Genomic DNA, 23,922 nt, shown 5'->3' with positions numbered 1-23,922 from the left:
ATGTGGGTCCCCCCAGGGTTTCTGCTGAATGAAACGGCAGGATCTCATTTCCGTTCCTTCGCTCCGATTCCTGACCAGCAACCAGAGATTGGGAGGCTGGCAGATCCATAGCATCGGCCAGGGAGCAGAGAGGAAGAGAGGTTGTGGATCGGGGGGAGCACGGTATGATTGGATGGAGGGGAGAGGGTTGTGGGTGGGGAGGGGAGATCACAAGTTGTCAGTAGAACCATTCTTGGTGGGGGATGGGGGTGGGGGGTGGGGTGGGGTGGGGGGGGGGTGGTGGTGCTGGCGGTTGACGAATTTGCCCTTGGGTTGGGGAACAGGTGGTAGTGGGTCTGATTCAAGTTGATGGCTGGGGGGGGGTGCAATCCAGGGAGGAAAGCAGGATAGTTTAGTGAGACTGGGAGGAAGGACTCCTGCTCCTCTCGGACCACAAGCAGTGCTGGAAAGGCACTCACCTGACAGCCTGGCCCTTCCCTTCTCCTGGGGTTTCTGAGCTCTGTAAGAAGTCTCACAACACCAGGTTGAAGTCCAACAAGTTTATTTGATGGTAAACCCACAAGCTTTCAGGACACTGTTGCTTCGTCGGGTGAGTGGAGAGTTCAGAACGGTGAGATTCGACAGATTCTGAACTCTCCGCTCACCTGACGAAGGAACAGCGTTCCGAAAGCTTGTGGGTTTACTGTCAAATAAACCTATTGGACTTTAACCTGGTGTTGTGAGACTTCTTACTGTGATTACCCCAGTCCAACGCCGGCATCTCTACATCGTTTCTGAACTCCTACAGCCACTCAAAGCAAAACTGTGGTGAAATCTGAGACAAGCCGTCCCATTAAAATGGAGAACCTGCCTTGAGACAGCAAATTATTTTCCCAGTAAAACTGGAGGGAGGTTGGGTCAGAATTTAAACCACCCCCCCCCAGCCCCTTTTCTTCTTTTTGGGGTTTTTAAAATTTCTTTTTCTCTGTAATCAATAGTTCACCCAGCGCTCCCAGTCATCGTAACTTAATTTGTGTTGTGGGTTCCACTCTCAATGAGGGATTGAGGTTTGAGGCAGTGCTGTGGGCAGTGAGAGGTGGAAATTTAATGTGGTCTTTAATTATACTTCTGTGAAGCTTCTTGTGTTCTTTTACTTGGTTAAAGGCACAAACCAAGGGGTTGCTGTTGAACGGCTCTGTTCCTCTCTCCAGCAGTGCTGTCAATGTCAGCACAAAACCAGTTTGAACAGGGTTATTGAGATACACAGTGTAAATGTACCGGGTTCCCGAATCACACACAGCGAGGACTTCCAACAAAGAATAGTCTATTCACTGATTTAGCAGCTACTTCCTGCTCTGTCTACGTTCCTGTGGGAATGTGGGAGATAACTCTCACATTCCCGCCACTTAACCTCTTTTGTAGCCAACGTCATCCCGTTCTTGCACGACCGCTCAACTCACACATAACATTAGCCAATTGCCTTTTCCATTGTCACTTGGGGCCTTGTAAGGAGGTCCCAGCTGTTTACATGGTCCTGAGCAACAAAGATAGAGAAACAAGTGCGAGAGGGAAAAATGGAAATCTTACCCAGAACTTTACTAAGAAGAAGGCGTTCTGTGGTCCTTTCTCGAATAATTCCTTTAATCCGCCCTTTTTCTCTGGAAATTTGTCATAGATCTGACGGATATCCACGGCCTCCAGTAATGGGTCGCTGTAGGATGGGTTTGTCTGACCAATGTGTACGAAGAGGTGTTTGTTATACTGCAAACAAAGAGATGAGTCTCGTTTAGTTTCTTTTTTGATTCAGGTTGATCTTATTCTATACAAAAGTTTGTTGCTCATCTCACACTAGTTACAGCCCATCCAAAGCGGAAAGACAGGGAAATGAAAGTTCCACTGAATTTGAATATACTTCAGTTTTCGTTCTCGAGTGAGGTCCTCTGTTCTTCGTGGGAGAAAGTGGTGCCTGTTCAACACCCAAAATGGTGCCTATCCAACACCCAAAATGGTGCCTATTCAACACCCAAAATGGTGCCTATCCAACACCAAAAGCTACAAAAAACGCTGAAAATCCCCACTGGAAGCCTCAAAATAGAACATTGCAGAAGGCAATTGGTTTAGCAAAGCTTCCACTGAATTACCAGGTTCCACTGGAGATCCCTGGGTTCCTCCCCCTCACTGGAGGCCCTCCATCCCAGCCCTACAGGGGACCTAGGGGTCTCCCCTCCGGCCTCACTACAGGCCCAGGGGTTTCTCAGGCCACGCTGCGGACACGGGGGTCCCTTAGGCCTCACTATGGGACCAGAGCCATTTGACCCACTAAGTCTGCACTCTCTCTAACAGGGCTTTTTCCCCTCCGCTCCCCCCGCCCCCCAACCCAATACACTCTACTCCTGCAAGGCCACACATTCACATGGCTAATCCATCTAAACTAACCTACACATTTGGGACACCAGGGGTAATTTAGCACAGCCAATCCACCTAAACCTACACATCTTTCGGACTGTTGGAGGAAATTGGAGCACCTGGAGGAAACCCTCGTAGACATGGGGAGAATGTGCAAACTCCACACATACAGTTAAGGCTTGACTTACCCACAAATGGAAATACGATACTGAGAGAAAGCGCAAGGCACTTTGAGCACAGCTGTATGCCTTAAGCACAGCTGGCTGCTGTTACAGCCAAGATAGAAGTGAGCTGACTTCTCTCTCTCTGTCCACACTCCTGGGATAGTTACAACAAATTTCATATATATTTAACCGTGACAGCTCAGTAGAAGAAACAAGCTGGACTGGTTCCTTAAGTTAGCAAGTAAAGAGTTAAGTTTTATTGTTAAAATTCACCCAGGTGAAGATACAGAAATTAACAAAACCGTTTAAAATATTTATGTTCCACTCCCCAACAACACAAAATGAAACACACACACACACTTCACCCCCAACACTCCCCCAGCCATAACAAAGCATCCAACAAGAAAAAATTCCGCACAGTATCAGATTCCTACCCTGAAGAAGTACTGCTCTTCTCTCTGATAGGATTTCCATTTGTCTCTTTATCCTGTCCACCTTCATTGCCCTTTCTACCAAACACTAACCCCCCTCCCCGCAACACTTCCAGTATAAAGCTTGTCCTATTTTCTTTGTTTTCAGTGCTGACGAAAGGTTATCCAGACTCGAAACACGGGCTCTATTCTGTCTCCACAGATGCCTGCACGCCTGCTGAGATTTTCCAGCACCTTCTCTTTTTGTATCAGATTTTAAAACTTTGCGAAATCAGGAAAACACATTCAGGGACTGTCCAGATGTTTGTTTACAGCTGAAGGGTCACTTTGCTAGGTCACTGCTGGCACTGGAGTTTCACACTGGAGCAGTCACTCTGCAGTCATGGTTTGTTGATTTCTTTTCCTGTGGTGCTGTTGTAGAATTTTCCTTTAAGAGCTCTTGGCTAGCAGCAATGAGGTCTTCTGGTGTCTTCTTCAAATGAAAGACAGCTCGGCATTGCTGAGAGAAGCTTCCGGGAAAAACAGCGGTGGGGGTCAGGCCCGTGGCCCCGCTGGCGGTCCCTGACTGCTGGTTCAAATCCAGTATATTTTATAGCCAAGAGCTGGATCATCTGACCATAGAATCCCTACAGTGCAGAAAGAGGCCATTCGGCCCATCGAGTCCGCACCGACCACAATCCCACCCAGGCTCTATCCCCGTAACCCCACATATTTACTCTGCTAATCTCCCTGACACTAGAGTCAATTTAGCATGGCCAACCCACCTAGCCTACACATCTTTGCTTGGCAAAAGCATTCTTTAAGAATATGTATAAAAATACATGAATATATACTATAAATACATAATATGATTATGTATTAATATATTACATATACATTCTATAATATCTAGCCAATGACATAAGTTAATATTTTATATAACACATCTACAAAACATTGCCTTCAGCAGAGCTGGCCTTGACTCTTCTGGGAGCCAAATCCAGCCAGAATCTAAAGTCAAACTCTTCATTCAAGATAGAGGGGTTTTGAGGTGGGTGTTGAGTGAATAACAATACCTAGGGAATACCGTACTACATTAATCTGCACTGTTCCTATTTTTCAGTTTTATCAAATGTCCCCCAACACTGCTCTCTGGACGCTACAAGGATTTGAGCGTGTGGCTTTGGGAACCACAGGCAAGAGGTTCACATGAAGTTGTGAAAGTTTGCCGCAAAAACTCACCTGCTTCATGAACTGACACTTGGAGTTTCTCCCAGTTGGGGCCATCAGCCAATTCTGACTCCTTAACCCAACAAGCTGAGACAGAGAGGAACAACGGCCCAACTGATGGTAAAGTCCATCGTAATCGGTTGTCAATAGACACCCATGTACCCGTACTCTCCTGACGGGATTGTAAATTCTAACCACTGGTCCAGTTGAAAACTAACTGACCATTGACCAAGGATGGCAGCTTTAGCTGTCACTCAGTGGGTGACACCTTCAAGTCAGAAGGTTGAGGGTTCAAGCCTCACACCAGAGACCTGAAAATCTAGGTCAACAGTCCAGTGTGGCAAGATTGGAGGTATTACTTTTCACCCTCTCATGCAAATGTGAAATATCCATTCGAAGAAGAGGAGGGAACTTCTTCCCTCATGTTGTGGCCAACATGTGATCCTCAACTGACATCAGTAAAAACAATATCTGGTCATTATCACATTGCTGGTTATGGGAGCTTGCTGTGCATAAACTGGCTGCTGTATTTCTTACATTACAACAGTGACTACACTACATAAGCAGTTGATTTGATTTATTATTGTCACATGTACAATGAAAAATATTGTTTCTTGCGCGCTGTACTGATTATCAAATCAAATGCTTCATTTGGTGCTTGGGGCATGGAGAGGGCAGGGAAGGCGCTGTAGAAATGCAAATCTCTCTTTTTACAAGAGGCTAAAATGATTTTATTCTTCTCCTTCCACAGAGGGAATCAAACAGAGAGGAAAGCTATGTCAATCTACACAAACCAAATGAAAGGGGGTGGGGGGCGGGGGGGGAGGAGGAGGAAGATTTGGGAACTGTTTCGTACCGTGTCTGGGTCTCTCTGCACCTCCACAAAGGCAGAGTACTCCAGCAGCCTGAGTTTAGATGAGGCGATAGTTCGGTCCTGCCACACTGGGATAGTAGCAGGGGGTGAGAGAGGGCCCAAGGGCTCATAACCTGCAGAAGAAACAAAACAGTAAGATTAAACCCAAATTGAGACCCCATTCATTCGATATTTGATAACTAACTTTCAGCTGAGCAGAACTTTCCTCTACTCCCACATTCAAAGGGCTGGAATGTTAACATGGAATAAATAACTACACTGCACAATATGACTGCAGCCAGTTTTCCTGTAGTCCACCATTAAATCTGCCTGATCGATCCCATCGCTTGTGGTCAGCAACTATGGTGATGGGGGTGATGGTGCCTTACTGGCTGTGCTGGTCTATCAGTGTCAGGTCACAGAGTCACAGCATCCCTACAGTGCAGAAGGAAGCCATTCGGCCCACTGAAATGCACCGACCGCGATCCCACCCACTCCTATCCCCATAACCCATGCACTTACTCTAGCTAATCCCCCTGATACCAAGGAGCAATTTAGCAAGGCCAATCCAACTAACCCGCACATCTTTGGACAGTGGGAGGAAAGCGGAGCACCTGGAGGAAACCCACACACAAACTCCACAAAGTCAGTGACCCAAGCCGGGAATCGAACCTGGATCCCTGGCGCTGTGAGGCAGCAGTGCTAGCCACTGTGCCATCACGGGTCACATTCCCAGCACTGGCCACTTAGGCCCCACCCCCTCAAGATGGGCAGGCAATTCTGCTTGTGAAAGACCTTGTTAAAGATGAGAATAGAAGGCCGACTGTTTCTCATTGCAACTGGGGACATATCAACCACCCCGAGGTGGGCACCCTGTGACAGGCGTGGATGATGAAATGTATTCTGTAGATTGGCAATGGGTGCTCTACCATCAATGTGTAGCCCTAATGGCTGAGGAAAATCTCCCTGCTCCAATACTATTGAGTTTGTACCCACCTGGTGGAAATCCAGCCAAAACCCACCCTGTAAAGGGATTCTGCCAATTCTGGCCCAATGCAGGATGGTGGCCTTTCTGCTTTCTCTGTTTTTTGCTCAAGTTTTATGAAGTTGGCTGAGCTGGCAATTTCTCCAATGTCCCCTCTTGATTATTGTACTGCAGTTGTGAGTGTCTCTGAAGCTGCGTGACCTTCGATGGACCCTCCAGAGGCCACTCTGGCTTGGATAGGAACTCCTCCATGACAATTCAGAACTCATCCACATGAAAATCTCAAATTCAACCAGTCAGTCTCCCACCGGGAGGGGCTGTTCCTTACCCGAGGGTAAACCCAGCTCCCGTTTCCCACCTAATTGGTGAAAATTCAGCCTTTGATACCATCCAATCAGATCACGGCTGATTTCTACCTCAATGTCAGCTAACTGCTTTGTCTCAATAACCATTCACTAAGAAACAAAATCGATCCACCTTTCTTCTAGAGGTTTACAATTGACGCTGTGCCAATCCTGGTTTCCATTACCCTCTGTGTAAAGAAACATCTGACATCATCCTGAATGGCTCAGGTTTTAAGGTCATGCCCCCTTCTTTGGGGCTCCCACCCCGATCCGAGCAAATAACTTTATTAGTGTCTCAAGTAGGCTCACACTAACACTGCAATGAAGTTACTGTGAAAATGCCCTAGTCGCCACAACTGGGCGCCTGTTCGGGTACACTGAGGGAGAATTTAGCATGGCCAATGTACCTAACCAGCATGTCTTTCTGACTGTGGGAGGAAACCGGAGCACCCGAAGGAAACCCGCGCAGACAATGACACCCGCAAGGCAAGCTCCACAGACAGTGACACAAAAAGGGGATCGAGCTTGGGTCCCAGGTGCTGTGAGGCAGCAGTGCTAACCACTGTGCTGCCTTTAAATCCTTCAATCATCTTCAACATAAGAACATAAGAAATAGGAGCAGGAGTAGGCCATCTGGCCCTTCGAGCCTGCCCCGCCATTCAATAAGATCATGGCTGATCTGTCGTGGCTCAGTTCCACTTTCCCGCCCTCTCCCCATAACCCTTAATCCCCTCTCTTATCAAGAACCCATCAACCAGCTTCTTAAAAATATTTAGCGAGGCAGCCTCCACCACTTCAATGGGCAGAGAATTCCAGAGATTCACCACCCTTTGAGTGAAGAAGTTCCTCCTCAACTCCGTTCTAAACCGCCCCCCCTTTACCTTGAGGCTGTGCCCCCTAGTCCTACTGTCTTTTTTGAGCGGGAAGAGCCTCTCCACCTCTATCCTATCCATCCCATTCATCATCTTATACGTCTCAATGAGATCTCCCCTCATTCTTCTAAACTCTAACGAGTACAAGCCTAGTTTATTCAGCCTCTCCTCATAGCTCAACCCCCTCAACTCCGGCATCAGCCTAGTAAACCTCCTCTGCACTCCCTCCAAGGCCAAAATATCCTTGCGTAAGTACGGCGCCCAAAACTGCACACAGTACTCCAGCTGCGGCCTCACCAATGCCCTATACAGCCGCAGCAAGACCTCCCTACTTTTATATTCAATCCCCCTCGCTATGAAGGCCAGCATCCCATTCGCCTTCCTGACCACCTGCTACACCTGCAGGCTGGGTACAACATCTCATTCAGACCATCTTCTCTATGTGAAAGAATTGGAGTCAAGTCTGTATGACCTGTCCTGATAATTGAACTCTTTCAGACCCAGTACTATTTTGGTCACTCTACCCCTTTCCAAGGCTAACATATCTTCCTAAGATGCAGTGCCCTGCGTGTGGTACTCAGAGTTTTATATCAATATAACATAACTTCTATCCCTTTGTATGGCAACCCAAGGACGTCTGACCCATAGGCCAGAATGCTATCAGTGGAGATAAACAGATACCAGTGTTTTAGCAGCGTGTATTCCATGCCACGTCTCAGCCATTTTCAAAGTTTCAGATCAACTAATGCCGTGGCACAGATCAGTCTCTGGATGAGATCTTTGCTCCAACTTGCCGTTTGGCTAAACTGCTTCTTAATTAGTGTGTGCTGCCCAAGGGCTCAATGTACTCACTTGCTATGGATGGCGGTACCGTTGGCTGAATGGGATATGATGGCTGGGCGAAGGGCTTCACACTGCAAGGGGAACAAGACAAGACACGTGGGTTAGTGCCCGTGGTTGGTACTGGAGAGGTACTGCTGGACACACCACAGCCCCATCATGGTACAGTTCAATGTAGCATGGTCCGATCCAAATGACACATTCCAATACCAACAGATCTCCACCAAGCTGAAACAAATTCATCAGTCAATACACTGGTATTGACCATATGCCCTATGGTTGAGCAATTCTTCCCATTCCTCTCTGCAATGCTGTGGGAACAACATCTGCCATTCCCATGACATTCTTACACAGCAAATACATCCTGGCCATGGGATAGCCAGTTGGGTAGTCACAATCCACTTGTATAGGATGATTAACCCTCGAGGGTTGTCTTAGAGTCTCCTCCAGGGATCAAAGACGAATCTCCAGGACAAAAACTGTATATTATCATATTACAATGTAACCAAGGAGTAAAATAAGGCAGCATTAACATAGATATTTTTAAAAATGCATTTTTAACTTAATTATGATGCACTTTGAGACATCTACTGTATAAGATTTTAGCTGCAGTACTGATGGAGACGGAATAAAGCCTGTTTGAATGGAGGATCAGGTTAATAAATGATCCAATGCTTTCCAATTGGACCGGGGAGGTAGAGGACAATGAGGGTGGATGTGGCAAACTTTCAATGATAGGATGTCACGTGATGAAACTTCCTGGAATTCATCCAGAGTGGTCAACACTTTTGCCCAAGAGACATTCCTCGTGTGCGTGGCCCAAACATCGAGTGCCACCAGGCAATTCAACTGCAGCAACCATCAGAACAACGCTCACACTTGACATCCATCCATGAATTTTTGCCCCCCATGACCACTGGATAGTGGTCAGCAAGGATATGAAGGGATAAAAGAGAAGGAAAGCAATTTGAAACTTGTGCAAAAAGTAAGTAATAGCTGCCACGCTGTTCAGAGGGATTGATGGTGAGTAACCCTCACACGTACTGCAGAAAGGAAACACCAAACAGGAAAAGACCATTTGCTCCACTTGAGCCAAGTCCCTCTACGGAATGCGTACAATACGTTGGCATAATTAACCTTCCTCCATACAAACACTCCAGCATGTTCAAAACATCAGCAGACAAAACTTCAGCGAAACCATTCATCCTCACATTGCCATCACCAAGCCCTAACCTGCTGCTCCCAACACAACACATTCCACTCCTTACCCCTCCCCATTTCAGTCCCAATAAACGACAACTTCATCGATATCATGGTCTCCCTGGCTCCGTCACACGTTGTCGGCCTATATTGGTATAAAAATTAATTTAAAAACAAGCAGCGACACAATCCCGGAACCGTGGGGTAGATTTTGATAAGCGACTTAGCAGTCCGGTTTAAATCTCTCCCGAAGATGCTTTCCATTGAATTCAGTATCACAGACTTATAGGTGACACAGGAAGGTTTAAGGGAGGCCCAGCAGTTTAAAAGCTCATCTTCGGATACCTTCAATCAGTCACGTGGCTGTCGTGCAAGTACTGCCTCGACTCCCACATATTCACAGGCGACCAGCTATCCAACAGAACAGAGCTCAACGTAGCCTTGTAACTTTATGTATTTCAGCCTAATTATTTGTTCAACAGGGGATGTCATCATCCTTTTGGGTAAACAGAACTAAAAAGCTGGCTATAAAGCGCCCCCCGCCCCCCCACCAGTAATTACAGTCTCCGCTGCCAATGCCACATGTCATACAGAAGACCATTCATGTCCCCTGCAGGCAATTCTGTCATTACTGAATGATCTCCTGTAGCATGTGTAATCTGGGTCAAAGGCCACATTCAGGTCACACAGGGTTAGAGGGTAAGGGTTGTATAATTGGAGTCAAAGAGAAGGTGAGTGTGTGTTAGAAATGGGGCGCAAGAGGGAATGGAGAACTCAGGCCACTAAACCAATAGAGTGGCAGGGTGGCGGGGGCAGTGAGGGGGGGGGGGGGGGGGAGCAGCGATGGCATATCGAGAAGGAGGCTTATGTAATTGTGGCGATGATTTGTGAAGAACAAAGATTTCCAAAGATGTGCAGATTAGGAGGATTAGTAGGTAAATACATGGGATTAAGGGAATTGGAGGGGGGGGCGGGTGAGCCTGGGTAAGATGCTCTTCCTAAGGGTCAGCGCACACTCGAAGGGTCGAATGGCCTCTTCCTGCAATGAGGATTTTGTGAAAAACAAGGCAGCGACAAGGCCTGAAGTGACATTGACTCATAAACGCCTGTGGGGGCATCACAGGAGAAACAGGCAGTGATGAGGAGGGTGGGGGGGTGCGGAAAAGGACAGTCAGCAGGATTGACTGGGCTTGAACTATCTGGAGAAGCAGAGCTTGGAACAGAACATAGAACATAGAAAAACTACAGCACAAACAGGCCCTTCGGCCCACAAGTTGTGCCAATGATATCCACACCTACTAGGCTTACCTATAATCCTCAATTCTATTAAATTTCATGTACTCATCCAGAAGTCTCTTAAAAGACCCTATTGAATTTGCCTCCACCACCACCGACGGCAGCCGATTCCACTCACCCACAACCCTCTGAGTGAAAAACTCACCCCTGATATCTCCTCTGTACCTACTCCCCAGCACCTTAAACCTGTGTCCTCTCGTAGCAACTGTTCCAACCCTTGGAAAAAGCCTCTGAGAATCCACCCGATCTATAACTCTCAAAAAACAGGACCACAGACCCTTGTGGGCGGGAAATAGAGTTTGGGAGGGAACAATGTCGAAAAGAAAGGCTGCGGGTGACCATGTGTAAGAGTTGGTTTTTAAGCCCAGGAAGTATCATCCTCCCTTGGGGACCACTTGCAGTCCCAGCAGTGACCACTTACTGCCTTCTGGCGCTGCTGAGACGACAGACTGACTCCCCAATGGAGGCCTCCCTGTCCCCGAGAGGGACAAGTCCCACTTTCGAGTGATTAAACTGCCCCGGTATATATTTTTCGGCGGGACAGCCGGAATTAAAGTCAGAAGGGTATTGACTGACTTTTCATCGGGGTAGGAGTGGAGTGAAGGCCAAGCATTCTGGCCTTCTGTGAAGTTCACCTCAGAATACAGAACAGTAACTGATGGTTAATAACAAGGGGTGTGGGGAGAGAAACAATAGTCATGGGGGTCATATTGGCCAAACTTTTCAACTGAAAATCCCTATGATAAAGTCACCTGCAGGAGCAGCTGGCGTTACATCCAAATGTCACAGATTAATTCCTTACTCGCAGCTGACAATAAGATTACCAATCCATTTGAAATGAAATGGTGTGATCCACCTGCTATTTTTAGTCACAAAGTAGATTATCGTCATGTCATCTCGGTCACAGGGGCATATCTTACAGTGTAAGACAGCTGTCAAAGATAAAGGAGGAGGTCATTCAGCCCCTCAAGCCTGCCCTGCTGTTCGGTTAGGTACTGCTGCCTCACAGCGCCAGGGACTCAGGTTCAATTCCTGGCTTGGTAACTATCTGTGTGGAGTTTGCACATTCTCCCCATGTCTGCGGGGGTTTCCTCCGGGTGCTCCGGTTTTCTCCAACTGTCCAAAGATGTGTGGGTTAGGTGGATTGGCCATGCTAAATTGCCCCTTAGGTGTCAGAAGATTAGCTAGGGTAAATGTATCGATGATGGCTTTATGGCCTGGGTGGGATTGTGGGTGACTCGATGGGCCAAATGGCCCCCTTCCGCACTGTTGGATTCTATGAAATAAATCAGGGAGTCATTCTTTCATGGGACATTGGCGTCGCTGGCTGGCCAGCATTTATTGCCAATCCCTAGTTGAGAGCGAACCACATTGCTGTGGCTCTGGGTTGCATATAGGCCAGACCAGGTAAAGACAGCAGATTTCCTTCCCTAGAGGACATTAGTGAACCAGAAAGGTTTTTGCAACAATTGACAATGGTTTCATGGTCATCAGTAGATTCTTGATTCAAGACATTTTTTATTGAATTCAAATTCTATCACCTGTGGTGGTGGGATTCGAGCCCAAGTCCCCAGAACATGAACTGAGTTTCTGGATTAATAGTCTAGCGATAATACCACTCGGCCATCGCTCTCCATCAGGTGACAGAAAGCTTGGGTCTCCAGATCCACTAAATTCTTGGTGAAAGGGAAGGTAAACAATATTTTGAGGGCTCGATGGAGATCATGTGAGAAAAGGAGTCTTGATTTCCACACAGTGTAGGAGGCTGGAAGAAAGTGTTTGTATGTCTGCTTATTACAAACATCACTGGGAAACTTTCAGACCACTTTTTGGTGGCACCTCTCTGCGGACGTGTAGTTCCAAAAAGGTCAATGTCAAAAGCCTGAGATTACCCCCACTGCTGTCCGCCCCCCGCTCCATGGGCATGATCCAGACACAAGAAGCCAGCTGTTCTTCTCTCCCACTGACAGAAAGCCCCGAGAAAACGCAACTTCAATCTTCAAATTCAAGTCAAAGGGTAAACAGCAACATCCTGGAGTCATCTGCAACCTGCCCCACATTCACTGAACAGTCAGTGCGAACTGGATTCACACTGGTTGGTCAAGTTAAAACTAAGATACAGTCGCTTTCTTTGCTGGAACTAGTTTATTGACATAGATCACAGTCAACGCTACTCCCACTCCCCAGCGTCCCAGCTATCCCCATTCTCAGGTGTACAAATACCCATTACACGTTTAGTAATATAATTGCCACCAAACCATAACAACATAATTAATAAGGCATTGATGGCCTGAATGGCAAGGTAAGTGGTGTGCACTGTCCTTGCCCCCACCTCAAGAGACAGCTGGGTTCCTTTGGTGTGGTCCTGGTTTGACAGAAATGTGTCCTGGTTTGGTCCCCTTGCTTGGGCCAATGCAACATTGCCAATGAAGAAGGGTGGGCAAGACTGTGGGCAAATCACAGCTCCCTCTGAATTTCACCAGTGCGTCAAAACCGTGTCTCAAGAATATTTGACACCTCAAAGGCCCCAAGTGAATGAGGTGCCAACCCCAGTGCCTCTCCAAAGTCTGGCAGGAATCAATGTGGGAGACCCCGATGGCCATGGTCCCAACTAAACTACTGGGATCACCACCCCTTGGAATTCTAAGACCCTGAAGTCAGAATAATCGCTGCAAAGATAAATGCCACCATGTGAACAGGAACCGGTTTCAACCTTATATCAATTGCAAATGTTACTTTAACGCAACACTGCAGTTGTGTTTGGTTAATGCTAGTGGTGAAAGGATTGAATTTTAAAACATTTTTTCATGGTATGTGGGTGTCGCTGGCATGGACAGCATTTGTTGTCCATACTGAATTGAGTAGCGTGCTAGGCCATTTCAGAGGGCAGTTAAGAGATAACCACATTGCTGTGGTTCTGGAGTCACACACATTGGCCAGATCAGGTAAGGACAGCAGATTTCCTTGCCTAAAGGGCATTAGTGAACCAGATGGGTTTTTACAACAATCAACAACGGTTTCATGGAACAAAAACAGAAAATGCTGGAAAATCTCACTTGGGCTGACAACATCTGTGATGAGATAATGGTTTCACGGTCATCATTAGACTTTAAATTTCAGTTTTGCATTGAATTCAAAATTCATCATCTGCTGTGGTGGGATTCAAACCCGGGTCTCCAGAGCATTACCCTGGTCTCTGGGTCACTAGTCTATCCACTAAGTTACCATCTCCCCAGTATACAGTAAGTACTAGTGTAAAAATTGAATATTTGAGATTAATGTTTTAACTTTAAAACGTTAAGGAGTCACACTTCAAATGGGTATTGTTTGTGAGGGGTTTCAACTAAAACACACCTGCCTGGCACATCTAATATGGGTCTCAAACAAATCAACAAAGTACTGGGGGAAAGAGTGCCAACACAAGCATTTATTGTATGAATGGAGCCTCCCCCACCATCCCACAGGAAAGGAAAGGTTTAAAGTTCATTTAATAGTGTCACAAGTAGCCTTACATTAACACTGCAATGAAATTACTGTGAAAATCCCCTAGTCGCCACACTCCAGTGCTTGTTCGGGTACACTGAGAGAGAATTTAGCATGGCCAATGCACCTAACCAGCACATCTTTTGGACTATGGGAGGAAACCGGAGCACCCGGAGGAAACACATGCAGTTACGGAGAGTACGTGCAGATTCCGCACAGACTGTGACCCAAGTTGGAATCGAACCCGGGTCCTTGGCTGTGAGGCAGCAGCGCTAACCACTGTGCTGCCAGTCACATTGTCAGCTGGGCAAAGCGTTTCCATCTTGCTCTGGCAGAAGGGCAGGGAAGTGAAGGGCTTGTGCCTCTAGAAAATGTCACACTGATGGCTGCCAACCCTTGGTCCCGACTTCTGGGCAAGGAAATTGCATGAGTCAGCACTTGCGAGGGCCAAACTGGCGAGGTCTGGCTAGTAATCCAGAGACCCAGGGTAATGCTCTGGGACCTAGATTCAAATCCCACCACAGCAGATGGTGAAATGTGAATGCAAAAGAAATCAGGAATTAAAAATCCAATGGTGACCATGAAAGCACTGTCAGAAAAACCCATCTGGTTCACTAATGTCCTTTAGGGAAGGAAAGCTGCCCTTACCTGGTCTGATCTACATGTGACTCCAGATCCACAGCAAAATGTCCCTTCGGGAATGGACAATAAATGCTGGCCCAGCCAGTGACGCTCACATCCCATAAACAAATTTAAACATTTGCATCATTGGGAGAAAAACAATGATATTGTTTTTTCAAAAGGAGTGGGAACAAACAGAACTGCTCACAACACAACGCAATACTTTCCAACAACAGAAACTTTAAATGCAAATATTCTGATTTTTATATCCATATTTAAAGAAAAGCACAAATGCCTTGCACCACATCAGGGAACTGAGTTGACTGTCAGATGCTAGCTGTCTATCTGCTAAGGGACTGGCCTTTCAAACAGCGCAGCTCGGCGGACAAGACAGTGATCGATCCCCACAAGCAGCAAGTGAGAACAACTCTCACATCATCCATAAATGAGGGGCCCATATCCAACATCCCAAGGCACTTTCCTTTCCTTAAGGGAAAAAAAAATGCAGGAGTAGAAGTGCTCACTTGTCAAATTCTCTGTTGTGAGGGGCTTTCCACCTCCCCATTCCCATCCCATGATGATGAAAACCTCTGCGGTTCAATTTCTCAACCCATTCAATCTGAACTCTTTCCTTTGCCTTCTCTTCGTAGGTTCCCTTCAGTGAAGAAGGAGGCTGTTCGGCCCATTGAGTCCACACTGACCAAAATCCCACCCAGGCCCCAGTCCCATAGCCCCACGTATTTACCCCTGCCAATCTCCCTGACACTAGGGGTAATTTAGCATGGCCAGTCAACCTATTCCACACATCTCTGGACTGTGGGAGGAAACCGGAGCACCCGAAGGAAACCCATGCAGAACGGGGAGAACATGTAAACTCCACACTACAGTGACCCTGACCGGAATCGAACCTGGGTCCCTGGCACCATGAGGCAGCAGTGCTAACCACTGTGTTATCATGCTGCCCTCGCCTACAGCAAAGAGAGCAAAGAATTTAAGATGCCTTAAGTTGGGAGTGAATGAAAAATACCATTTAGTTGGTGTACGTGAACACAGGGTTTTTGAAGTAGCACTCACCAGGAGCAAGCAGTTTTTAAAGAGAAGATGATCATTACGTACAGTACAGAGGGTGCAAGATTTGAAGAAAATTAACAGAACAATGATGGCATGGTCAACTGTGTCAAAGGTTGTTCTGAGGACTCATCTGAGTTCAACTTTTAAACATAAAACAGAAACTTGTGTCATCATTGTAGATGCTGAGCCAATGGTCCCTATTAAAGGGGACACTGACCTCCAACCAATGGTCACCTAACTCAATGGACACCAAACCCGGGCAAGGCAACAATGAACACTGGACACAGTCCGAGCACCGACTGTTCCTGAAACCTCCCCAACACACGTGCGTCCCATTTAAACACATATTCCTCGATGAATTCATGCAGCAAGTTAGCAACCCCTCGCTGTAGAAAGAACATTTATGGTCGATTATTGGGACAGCTCCAGCGGAAAGGCAAACACTAAGTATTCAGCCAGTTTTTTTTAAGTAAATCAGATGTGGTTGTGAGCTCACAGGGTTCAATCTGGAGGAGAACGAGGTACAATCAGCTAAAAAGAGAACACAAAACTCAACCATTGGAAAGGAGCAAGATCAAACATACTCCTCCACACCCACCACCATGATAAACATCAGCGTGAAGTCTTATTCACTGGTGTGTAGATGAACACAGATGCCAATCACTAGAATGTCTTTGCTCCACAGGGGCTATTTATTTAGCCCCTGGTGCCTATGCAATGTGGTCAAACTTATTCTCAACTTATTACATCCAATTGAGTTTCATTGGGTTTCTTTGTCCATCCCATTCACATCACTGTGGGAGGACTCCCCCATTGATCAGTCCTCCCAGGGATGGGCAGAATTGGTGCTGATGAGATAAGGCAGCCCTGAATATCCCATCATCGATACATGGCGGAGCCCAGACACCACAGCAGGATGGTAGGAACAGTTTAAAGTTTAGTTATCTGTGTCACAAGTAGGCTTACATTAACACTGCAATGAAGTTATTGTGAAAATCTCCTAACAGGCCACTGCGATCTGAACTCCTTCACCATTTAGGTCTCCCCCCTGCAGTTTAGAGTGGGAGTTCTGTTCCAGCTAGTCTGCATCCTGCTGAGGTTGATGTTTAGGTGCAATGGCACATACAGAAGAGCAATTTCTCAAGCAAGGCTGGCACTAATTCAACACATAGGGTCGGAAACCCCACTGCAGCAGCACTAACCACTGTGCCACCTCCTCTAATTTGTCTCCACTCTTATCCAGATGGGTGGGACTGCTGGTTCCATTCTTATCCATCCAGTGGTAGCCAGAGAATCACTGGAAATTACTTGTCAATGGGCATGATGGTGGCACAGTGGTTAGCACTGCTGCCTCACAGCACCATGGATCCAGGTTCAATTCCAGCCTTGGGTCTCTGTGCGGAGTCTGCACGGTCTCCCAATGTCTGCGCGGGTTTCCTCCGGGTGCTCCAGTTTCAGCACGTCCAAAAGACATGCTAATTAGGTAGGTACATTGGCCATGTTAAATTCTCCCTCAGTGTACCCGAACAGGCACCGGAGCGTGGCGACTAGGGGATTTTCACAGTGACTGCATTGCAGTGTTAATGCAAGGCTAACTTGCGACATTAATTAAAAAAAACTTCTCCTGCTCCTGCAGCGCCACCCCTGATCCCCAAAGATTCATCTTTGGCCCTTTTTTCCCTCATCTACATGCTGCCCCTCAGTGACATCTCCAAAAGCACAGCAATGCTTTTCACATGTAAATCGATGGCACCCAGCGATGGCACCCATCAATGGCGTGCAGCAATGGCACCCAGCGATGGCACCCAGCTCTACCTCTCCACCACCTCTCTGGACGTTGCTGTTACATTTTTAGTCTGCTTATCTGATGTCAATACCCAATGAACAAAAATTTCCAATTAAATACTGGGAATATTGAAGCCATTGTCGTCCATTCCACTCCATTCCCAAGCTACAGACCACAGCCTGGTAATGAGGAAGCAATAGCGTAGTGATATTGTCACTCGACTACAAGCCCAAGACTCAGAGTAATGCCCTGATGACCTGTGTTCCAATCCTGCCATGGTAGATGGTGGAACTTGAATTCAATTCTTAAAAATCTGGAATTAAGAATCTCCTGATGACCGTGTAACCATTGTCGACTGTTGGAAAAACCCATCTGGCTCATTAATGTCCTTTAGGGAAGGAAATCTGCCACCTTTACAGGGGTATGGCCTACATGTGACTCCAGACCCACAACAATGTGGTGACTCTCAAATGCCCTCTGAAATGGAGGGCAGTTAGGGATGGGAATAAATACTGGGCCCAGCCAGCATCACGCACATCCCATAAAATGAATTTAAAAAAACTTCAGACTTTTCTGCAAGCATCGCTTTCATGGTAATCCCCTTCAGCAGTGTCGGCCAGCGATGGAATTCACTGGTTTTAATGTATAGATATTACAGCCACAAGAATGAAAATGAAAGCTTTGTACATAAGAACATAAGAAATAGGAGCAGGAGTTGGCCATCTAGCCTGCCCCGCCATTCAATAAGATCATGGCTGATCTGAAGTGGATCAGTTCCACTTTCCCGCTTTCTCCCCATAACCCTTAATTCCCTTGCCTACCAAAAACCTATCTACCCGTGACTTAAATATATTCAGCGAGGCAGCCTCCACCACTTCAATGGGCAGAGAATTCCAGAGATTCACCACCCTTTGACTGAAGAAGATCCTCCTCAACTCTGTTCTAAACTGCCCCCCCCCACTTATTTTGAGGCTGTGCCCTCTAGTTCTGTTTTCCTTTCTAAGCGGGAAGAATCTCTCTACCTCTACCCTATCCATCCCCTTCATTATCTTATATGCCTCTATAAGATCCCCCCTCAGCCTTCTAAACTCCAACAAGTACAGGCCCAGTCTATCCAATCTCTCTTCATAGGCTAACCCCCTCATCTCCGGTATCAGCCTGGTGAACCTTCTCTGAACTCCCTCCCAGGCCAATATATCCTTAACGCAAATAACTGGCACTTACTGACAGACACACTGGGACTAAACAGAGAGAGGCTGATTTTCCTCCCTCAGGTACAAAGGCAGTGTGAAATGTTACACTGTCAAGCAGCAATTTCTGCACCTTCCTCAGTACAGTACCACCGGTGTGCGGCTTGAATTGCTGGGACGGGGGATGGTGGGGACAGAACAGCACAGGTTACAGACACAGGGACAATATACCGCCAGCGGTGCTCACGATGCAGCCCAGGGCCAGTTACACCTCACGTCTTTCTCACCTGTGGCCCTCAGCGGATGTGCTGCTCCATGTGTCTCTGGGCATCCATCCGCAGCCTGCCAGCTCGGGAATGCTGCTGGCGCCAGATATATATATAGAAAAAAAAATATAGAGCGAGAAAAAGACATTGACCCAAAATAAGTGATTGGCATCATTTTGACAACACCAGTTAAATAAGCCTTCGCCCCCTCACCCACTCCTGACCCCAAATCAGTCTCCACATGTGAGCATACCTCAGAGACGGGCACCTCAGTGAAGCTACCATGCTTTAAAAAAACTCAACCTTTTATTTCACCTGAAGCAAAACACATTATGCATATATATATCTTTTACGATTTTAGACAAGAGAACGGGTACTAACAAGCGCTCAATTTAAAACAGATTAATTGCTCACTGGCAAACCCAACATTCAGAGAACCTGGGATCCACCAAGGCTTTTCCACATGATCTGACCAACCAGCCAAAGGGTTTAACCCCGCAGAGATGATCTAAGTGCGACAGGACCGTTTAAAGTTCTTTCTGAATGACACAGCCGCTCGACAGATCAATGTTTGGGTTGAACCAGGCAGTTTGTGGTTACAAATGACAAGAGCTGAGAACAAGCAGTGTTGTTGCTGGAGGAATTCATTACTCCTCCCCCACAACCAGGGGGATATACACCATCTCAAAATCACAGCGACTGCACATTTGGACAAGAGCCAGGGGGGAGCAATGTTATCAGTAACAGAGTTTCAGGGTTTTTGGAAACCACACAAGATACTTACTCTTGAGAGGACCCAGGCTGCCCAGGGAGAGAACCAGGCCAAAACTGCAAGAACAAAACAAGGATTTTCACAATTAATACACTTCCATATAAGGTCATTCCAGTTTCATTTCTGGTAGATTTGTTTCAGAACTTCACACTTTGAAACAGTACAGAATTAATTTAAGATGCGACTTGTGGGAGATAAATGGTGACCTATGAGTAATGCTCTCCAACCATTTGAAATTTTCCTCATTTTTGTAGATTGATGGAAATTGTTGCCCTGATTAGCCAACAACTCCCCTCTGAATGTAATTCAAATGATGGGAAACAATCCTGTTGGATCTTAGTCATGTTTACTTCTGCCATGAAGGCACCGAGCTCCTGTTTCCGTAGATAACCAGCACAACACAGTCTGTTGCTAGTGATGAAGATAAAGGGGAATCTGTAGATGGAATATACTTGATTTCCAAATGGTATTCCACAGGCTATTTGGTTTTTCAGGGAATCGGGGATACGAGGAGTGGACAGGAAAATAGAGTTGATCAGCCATGATTGTACTGGAAGTCAGAGCAGGTACGATGGGTCGAATGGACTTCTCCTGCTCCTACGTTAGAATAGTACAGTACAGGAACAGGGTCTTTGGCCCAAGGTGTTCTTATGTTGTACCAAGTCACAAAAGTCGGGAAAGAGGTTTGCTAGTGTCACACAGGAGGATTTAAATTAGTTTGGCAAAGGGGGTGGGAACCAAAGCAAAGGCAAATTAACTGATGGGGAACCTGAAAGTAAGGCCAGTAAGACTCAGAAAAAGAGCAGGCAGGCTGGGGTTGCTAATCAAAGAAGGTTTGGTGGGCTGAAGTGCATTTGTTTCAATGCGAGAAGTGTAACAGGTAAGGCAGATGAACTTAGAGCTTGGATTAGTATTTGGAACTGTGATGTTGATGCTATTACAGAGACTTGGTAAAGGGAAGGACAGGATTTGCAACTTAACGTTCCAGGATACAGATGTTTCAGGCGGGATAGAGGGGGATGTAAAAAGGCTGGGGGAGTTGCACTATCAATATCACAGCTGTACTGCTGGAGAACATCTTGGAGGGCTCACACAGTGAGGCAGTATGGATGGAGCTAAGGAATAGGAAGGGTGTATTCACAATATTGGCCACCCAACTGCCAGCGGGAGGTAGAGGAATAGGTGCGTAGGCGGATTTTGGCAAGGCGTAAAAATAACAGGGTTGTTATGGTGGGAGATTTTAACATCACCTACATTGACTGGGGCTCACTTAGTGCTAGGGGCATGGATGAGGCAGTTTGTAAGGAAAATCCAGGAGGGCTTTTTGAAACAGTATGTAGATAGTCCAATATACTGGACCTGGTATTGGGGAATGAGCCCGGCCGGGTGGTCGATGTTTCAGTAGGGGAGCAGTTCGGGAACAGTGACCACAATTCAGTAAGCTTTAAGGTACTGGTGGATAAAGATAAGTGTAGTCCTCAAGTGAAGGTGCTAAACTGGGGGAAGACTAATTACAACAATATTGGGCAGGACCTGAAGAACATAGATTGGGGGCAGATGTTTGAGGGCATATCAACATCTGGCATGTGGGAGGCTTTCAAGTGTAAGTTGATAGGAGTTGATAGGCACATTCCTGTAAGGATAAAGGATAAGAATGGCAAGTTTTGAGAATCCTGGATAACGAGAGATATTGTAAGCCTAGTAGAAGAGAAAAAGGAAGCATTTGTCAAAGCTAGGAGGCTGGGAACACATGAAACAAGTGTGGAATACAAGGAAAGTAAAAAGAAACTTAAGCAAGGAGTAAGGAGGACTAAAAGGGGTCACGAAAAAGCATTGACCAAAAGGATTGAGGAAAATCCCAAGGCTTTTTATACATATATAAAGAGCAAGAGGATAGCCAGGGAGAGGTTTGTCCAACTGAAGAACAAGGTAGGGAATCTATGCGTGGAGCCAGAGGAAATGGGCGAGATATTAAATAAGTACTTTGCGTCAGAATTCACTAAGGAGAAGGACTTGGTGGACGGTGAGTCTGGGGAAGGGTGTGGAGGTGGTTTGAATCATGTTGAGATCAAAAAGGAGGAGGAATTGGGGTTCTTGAGAAACATTAAACAAATCCCCAGGGCCTGATGGGATATACCCAGAGTACTGAGAGAGACAAGGGAAGAAATTGCTGGGCCTTGAGAGAAATCTTTGTATCCTCACAGGCTACCAGGGAGGTGCCAGAAGATTGGAGAATAGGCAATGTTGTTCTTTTGTTTAAGGGTAGCAAGGATAATCCAGGTAATTACAGGCCAGTAAGCCTTACGTCAGTAGTAGGGAAATTATTGGAGAGGGTTCTTTGAGACAGGATTTATTCCCACTTGGAAATAAGTGGACATATTAGTGAGAGGCAACATGGTTTTGTGAAGGGGAAGTCGTATTTCACTGTCATTTTCTCGAAAAACTCGATCAAGTTAAAGATGATTGATGAGGGTAGGGCAGTGGATGTTGTCTACATGAACTTCAGTAAGACCTTTGACAAGGTCCCTCATGGGAGACTGGTACAGAAGGTGAAGTTGCACAGGATCGGGGTGAGTTGGCAAGATGAATACAGAACTGGCTTGGTCATTGAAGTGGAGATGCCAGCGTTGGACTGGGATAAACACAGTAAGAAGTCTCACAACACCAGGTCAAAGTCCAAAAGGTTTATCTGGTAACAAACACCACTAGCTTTCGGAGCGCTGCTCCTTCGTCAGGTGAGTGGGAGTTATATTCACAAAGAGGGCATATAAAGACATAAACTCAATTTACAGAATAATGATTGGAATGCAAATTTTTATAGCTAATCAAGTCTTAAAGGTACAGACAACGTGAGTGGAGAGAGCATTAGGCATAGTTTAAAGAGGTGTGTGTTGTCTCCAGACAGGACAGTTAGTGAGATTTTGCAAGTCCAGGCAAGTTGTGGGAGTTACAGATAGTGTGACATGAACCCAAGATCCCAGTTCAGGCTGTCCTCTTGTGTGCGGTACTTGGCTATCAGTCTCTGCTCAGCGACTCTGCGCTATCGTGTGTTGGGAAGACTGCCTTGGAGAACGCTTACTCGAAGATCAGAGGCCGAACGACAGCGCAAAGTCGCTGAGCAGAAACTGATAGCCAAGTTCCGCACACATTAGGACGGCCTCAACCGGAACCTTGGGTTCATGTCACATTATCTGTAACCCCCACGACTTGCCTGGACTTGCAACATCTCACTTACTGTCCTGTCTGGAGACAATACACATCTCTCTAACCTGTTCTCACATTGTCTGTACCTTTAAGACTTGATTACCTGTAAAGACTACCATTCCAATCATTATTTTGTAAATTGAGTTTGTGTCTTTATATACCTTGTTTGTGAACAGATCTCCCACTCACCTGACGAAGGAGCAGCGATCTGAAAGCTAGTGATGTTTGCTACCAAATAAACCTGTCGGACTTTAACCTGGTGTTGTGAGACTTCTTACTCAGTCATAGAAGTCAGAGGGTTGCAGTGGAAGGGTGCATTTCTGAATGGAGGTCTGTGACAAGTGACATTCCTCAGGGATCAGTGCTGGGACCTTTGCTGTTTGTATGTTTGGAGGAAAACGTAATTGGTCTGATTAGTAAGTTTGCGGAAGACAGAAACATTGGTGGATTTGCGGATAGTGATGAGGACCATCAGAGGATACAGCAGGATATAGGTCAGTTGGAGACTTGGGCAGAGATGGCAGATGGAGTTTAATCCGAATAAATGTGAGGCAATACATTTTGGAAGGTCTAATAAAGATAGGAAGTATACAGTAAATGGCAGAAACCTTAAGAGTATTGACAGGCAGAGGGTCCTGGGTTTACAGGTACACAGGTCACTGAAAGTGGCAAAGCAGGTGAAGAAGGTAGTCAAGAAGGCGTACAGCATGCTTACCTTCATCAGCTGAGGCATGAATTTAAAAACTGGCAAGTCATGTTGCAGCTTTATAGAACTTTAGTTAGGATGCACTTGGAATATAGTGTTCAATTCTGGCTGTCACACTACCAGGAGGATATGTAGGCTTTGGAGAGAGTGAGATTTACCAGGATGTTGCCTGGTATGGAGGGCATTAAGTATAAGGAGAGGTTGGAGAAACTTGGTTTGTTCCCAATGGAACGACGGGGGTTGA

The 23,922-nt window shown here is 46.4% G+C and overlaps 1 protein-coding gene across 4 annotated transcripts in view; it reads right to left on the bottom strand.

The window, feature by feature from the left end:
• LOC145357084 (transcriptional enhancer factor TEF-5-like) overlaps nt 1-23,922 on the bottom strand; it is a 165,363-nt gene that overhangs the window by 21,497 nt on the left and 119,944 nt on the right. For 3 of the 4 annotated variants that reach the window (XM_080210182.1, XM_080210183.1, XM_080210185.1), the window contains 5 exons: nt 19,781-19,824; nt 19,018-19,092; nt 8,096-8,157; nt 5,046-5,176; nt 1,567-1,740 (listed from right to left, as the gene is read on the bottom strand). In XM_080210182.1, the coding sequence (XP_080066308.1) occupies nt 1,567-1,740; nt 5,046-5,176; nt 8,096-8,157; nt 19,018-19,092; nt 19,781-19,824 (486 nt within the window). The remainder of the gene's footprint in view (nt 1-1,566; nt 1,741-5,045; nt 5,177-8,095; nt 8,158-19,017; nt 19,093-19,780; nt 19,825-23,922) is intronic. The other variant, XM_080210186.1, reaches the window with a different exon arrangement.

The sequence above is a fragment of the Carcharhinus amblyrhynchos genome, chromosome 22 (assembly GCF_965287045.1).
Source record: "Carcharhinus amblyrhynchos chromosome 22, sCarAmb.v2.hapA, whole genome shotgun sequence".
Classification (NCBI taxonomy): Eukaryota; Metazoa; Chordata; class Chondrichthyes; order Carcharhiniformes; family Carcharhinidae; genus Carcharhinus; species Carcharhinus amblyrhynchos.
Note: the sequence above shows the minus strand (reverse complement) of the source record. Positions and strands in the feature narration are given on the sequence as shown.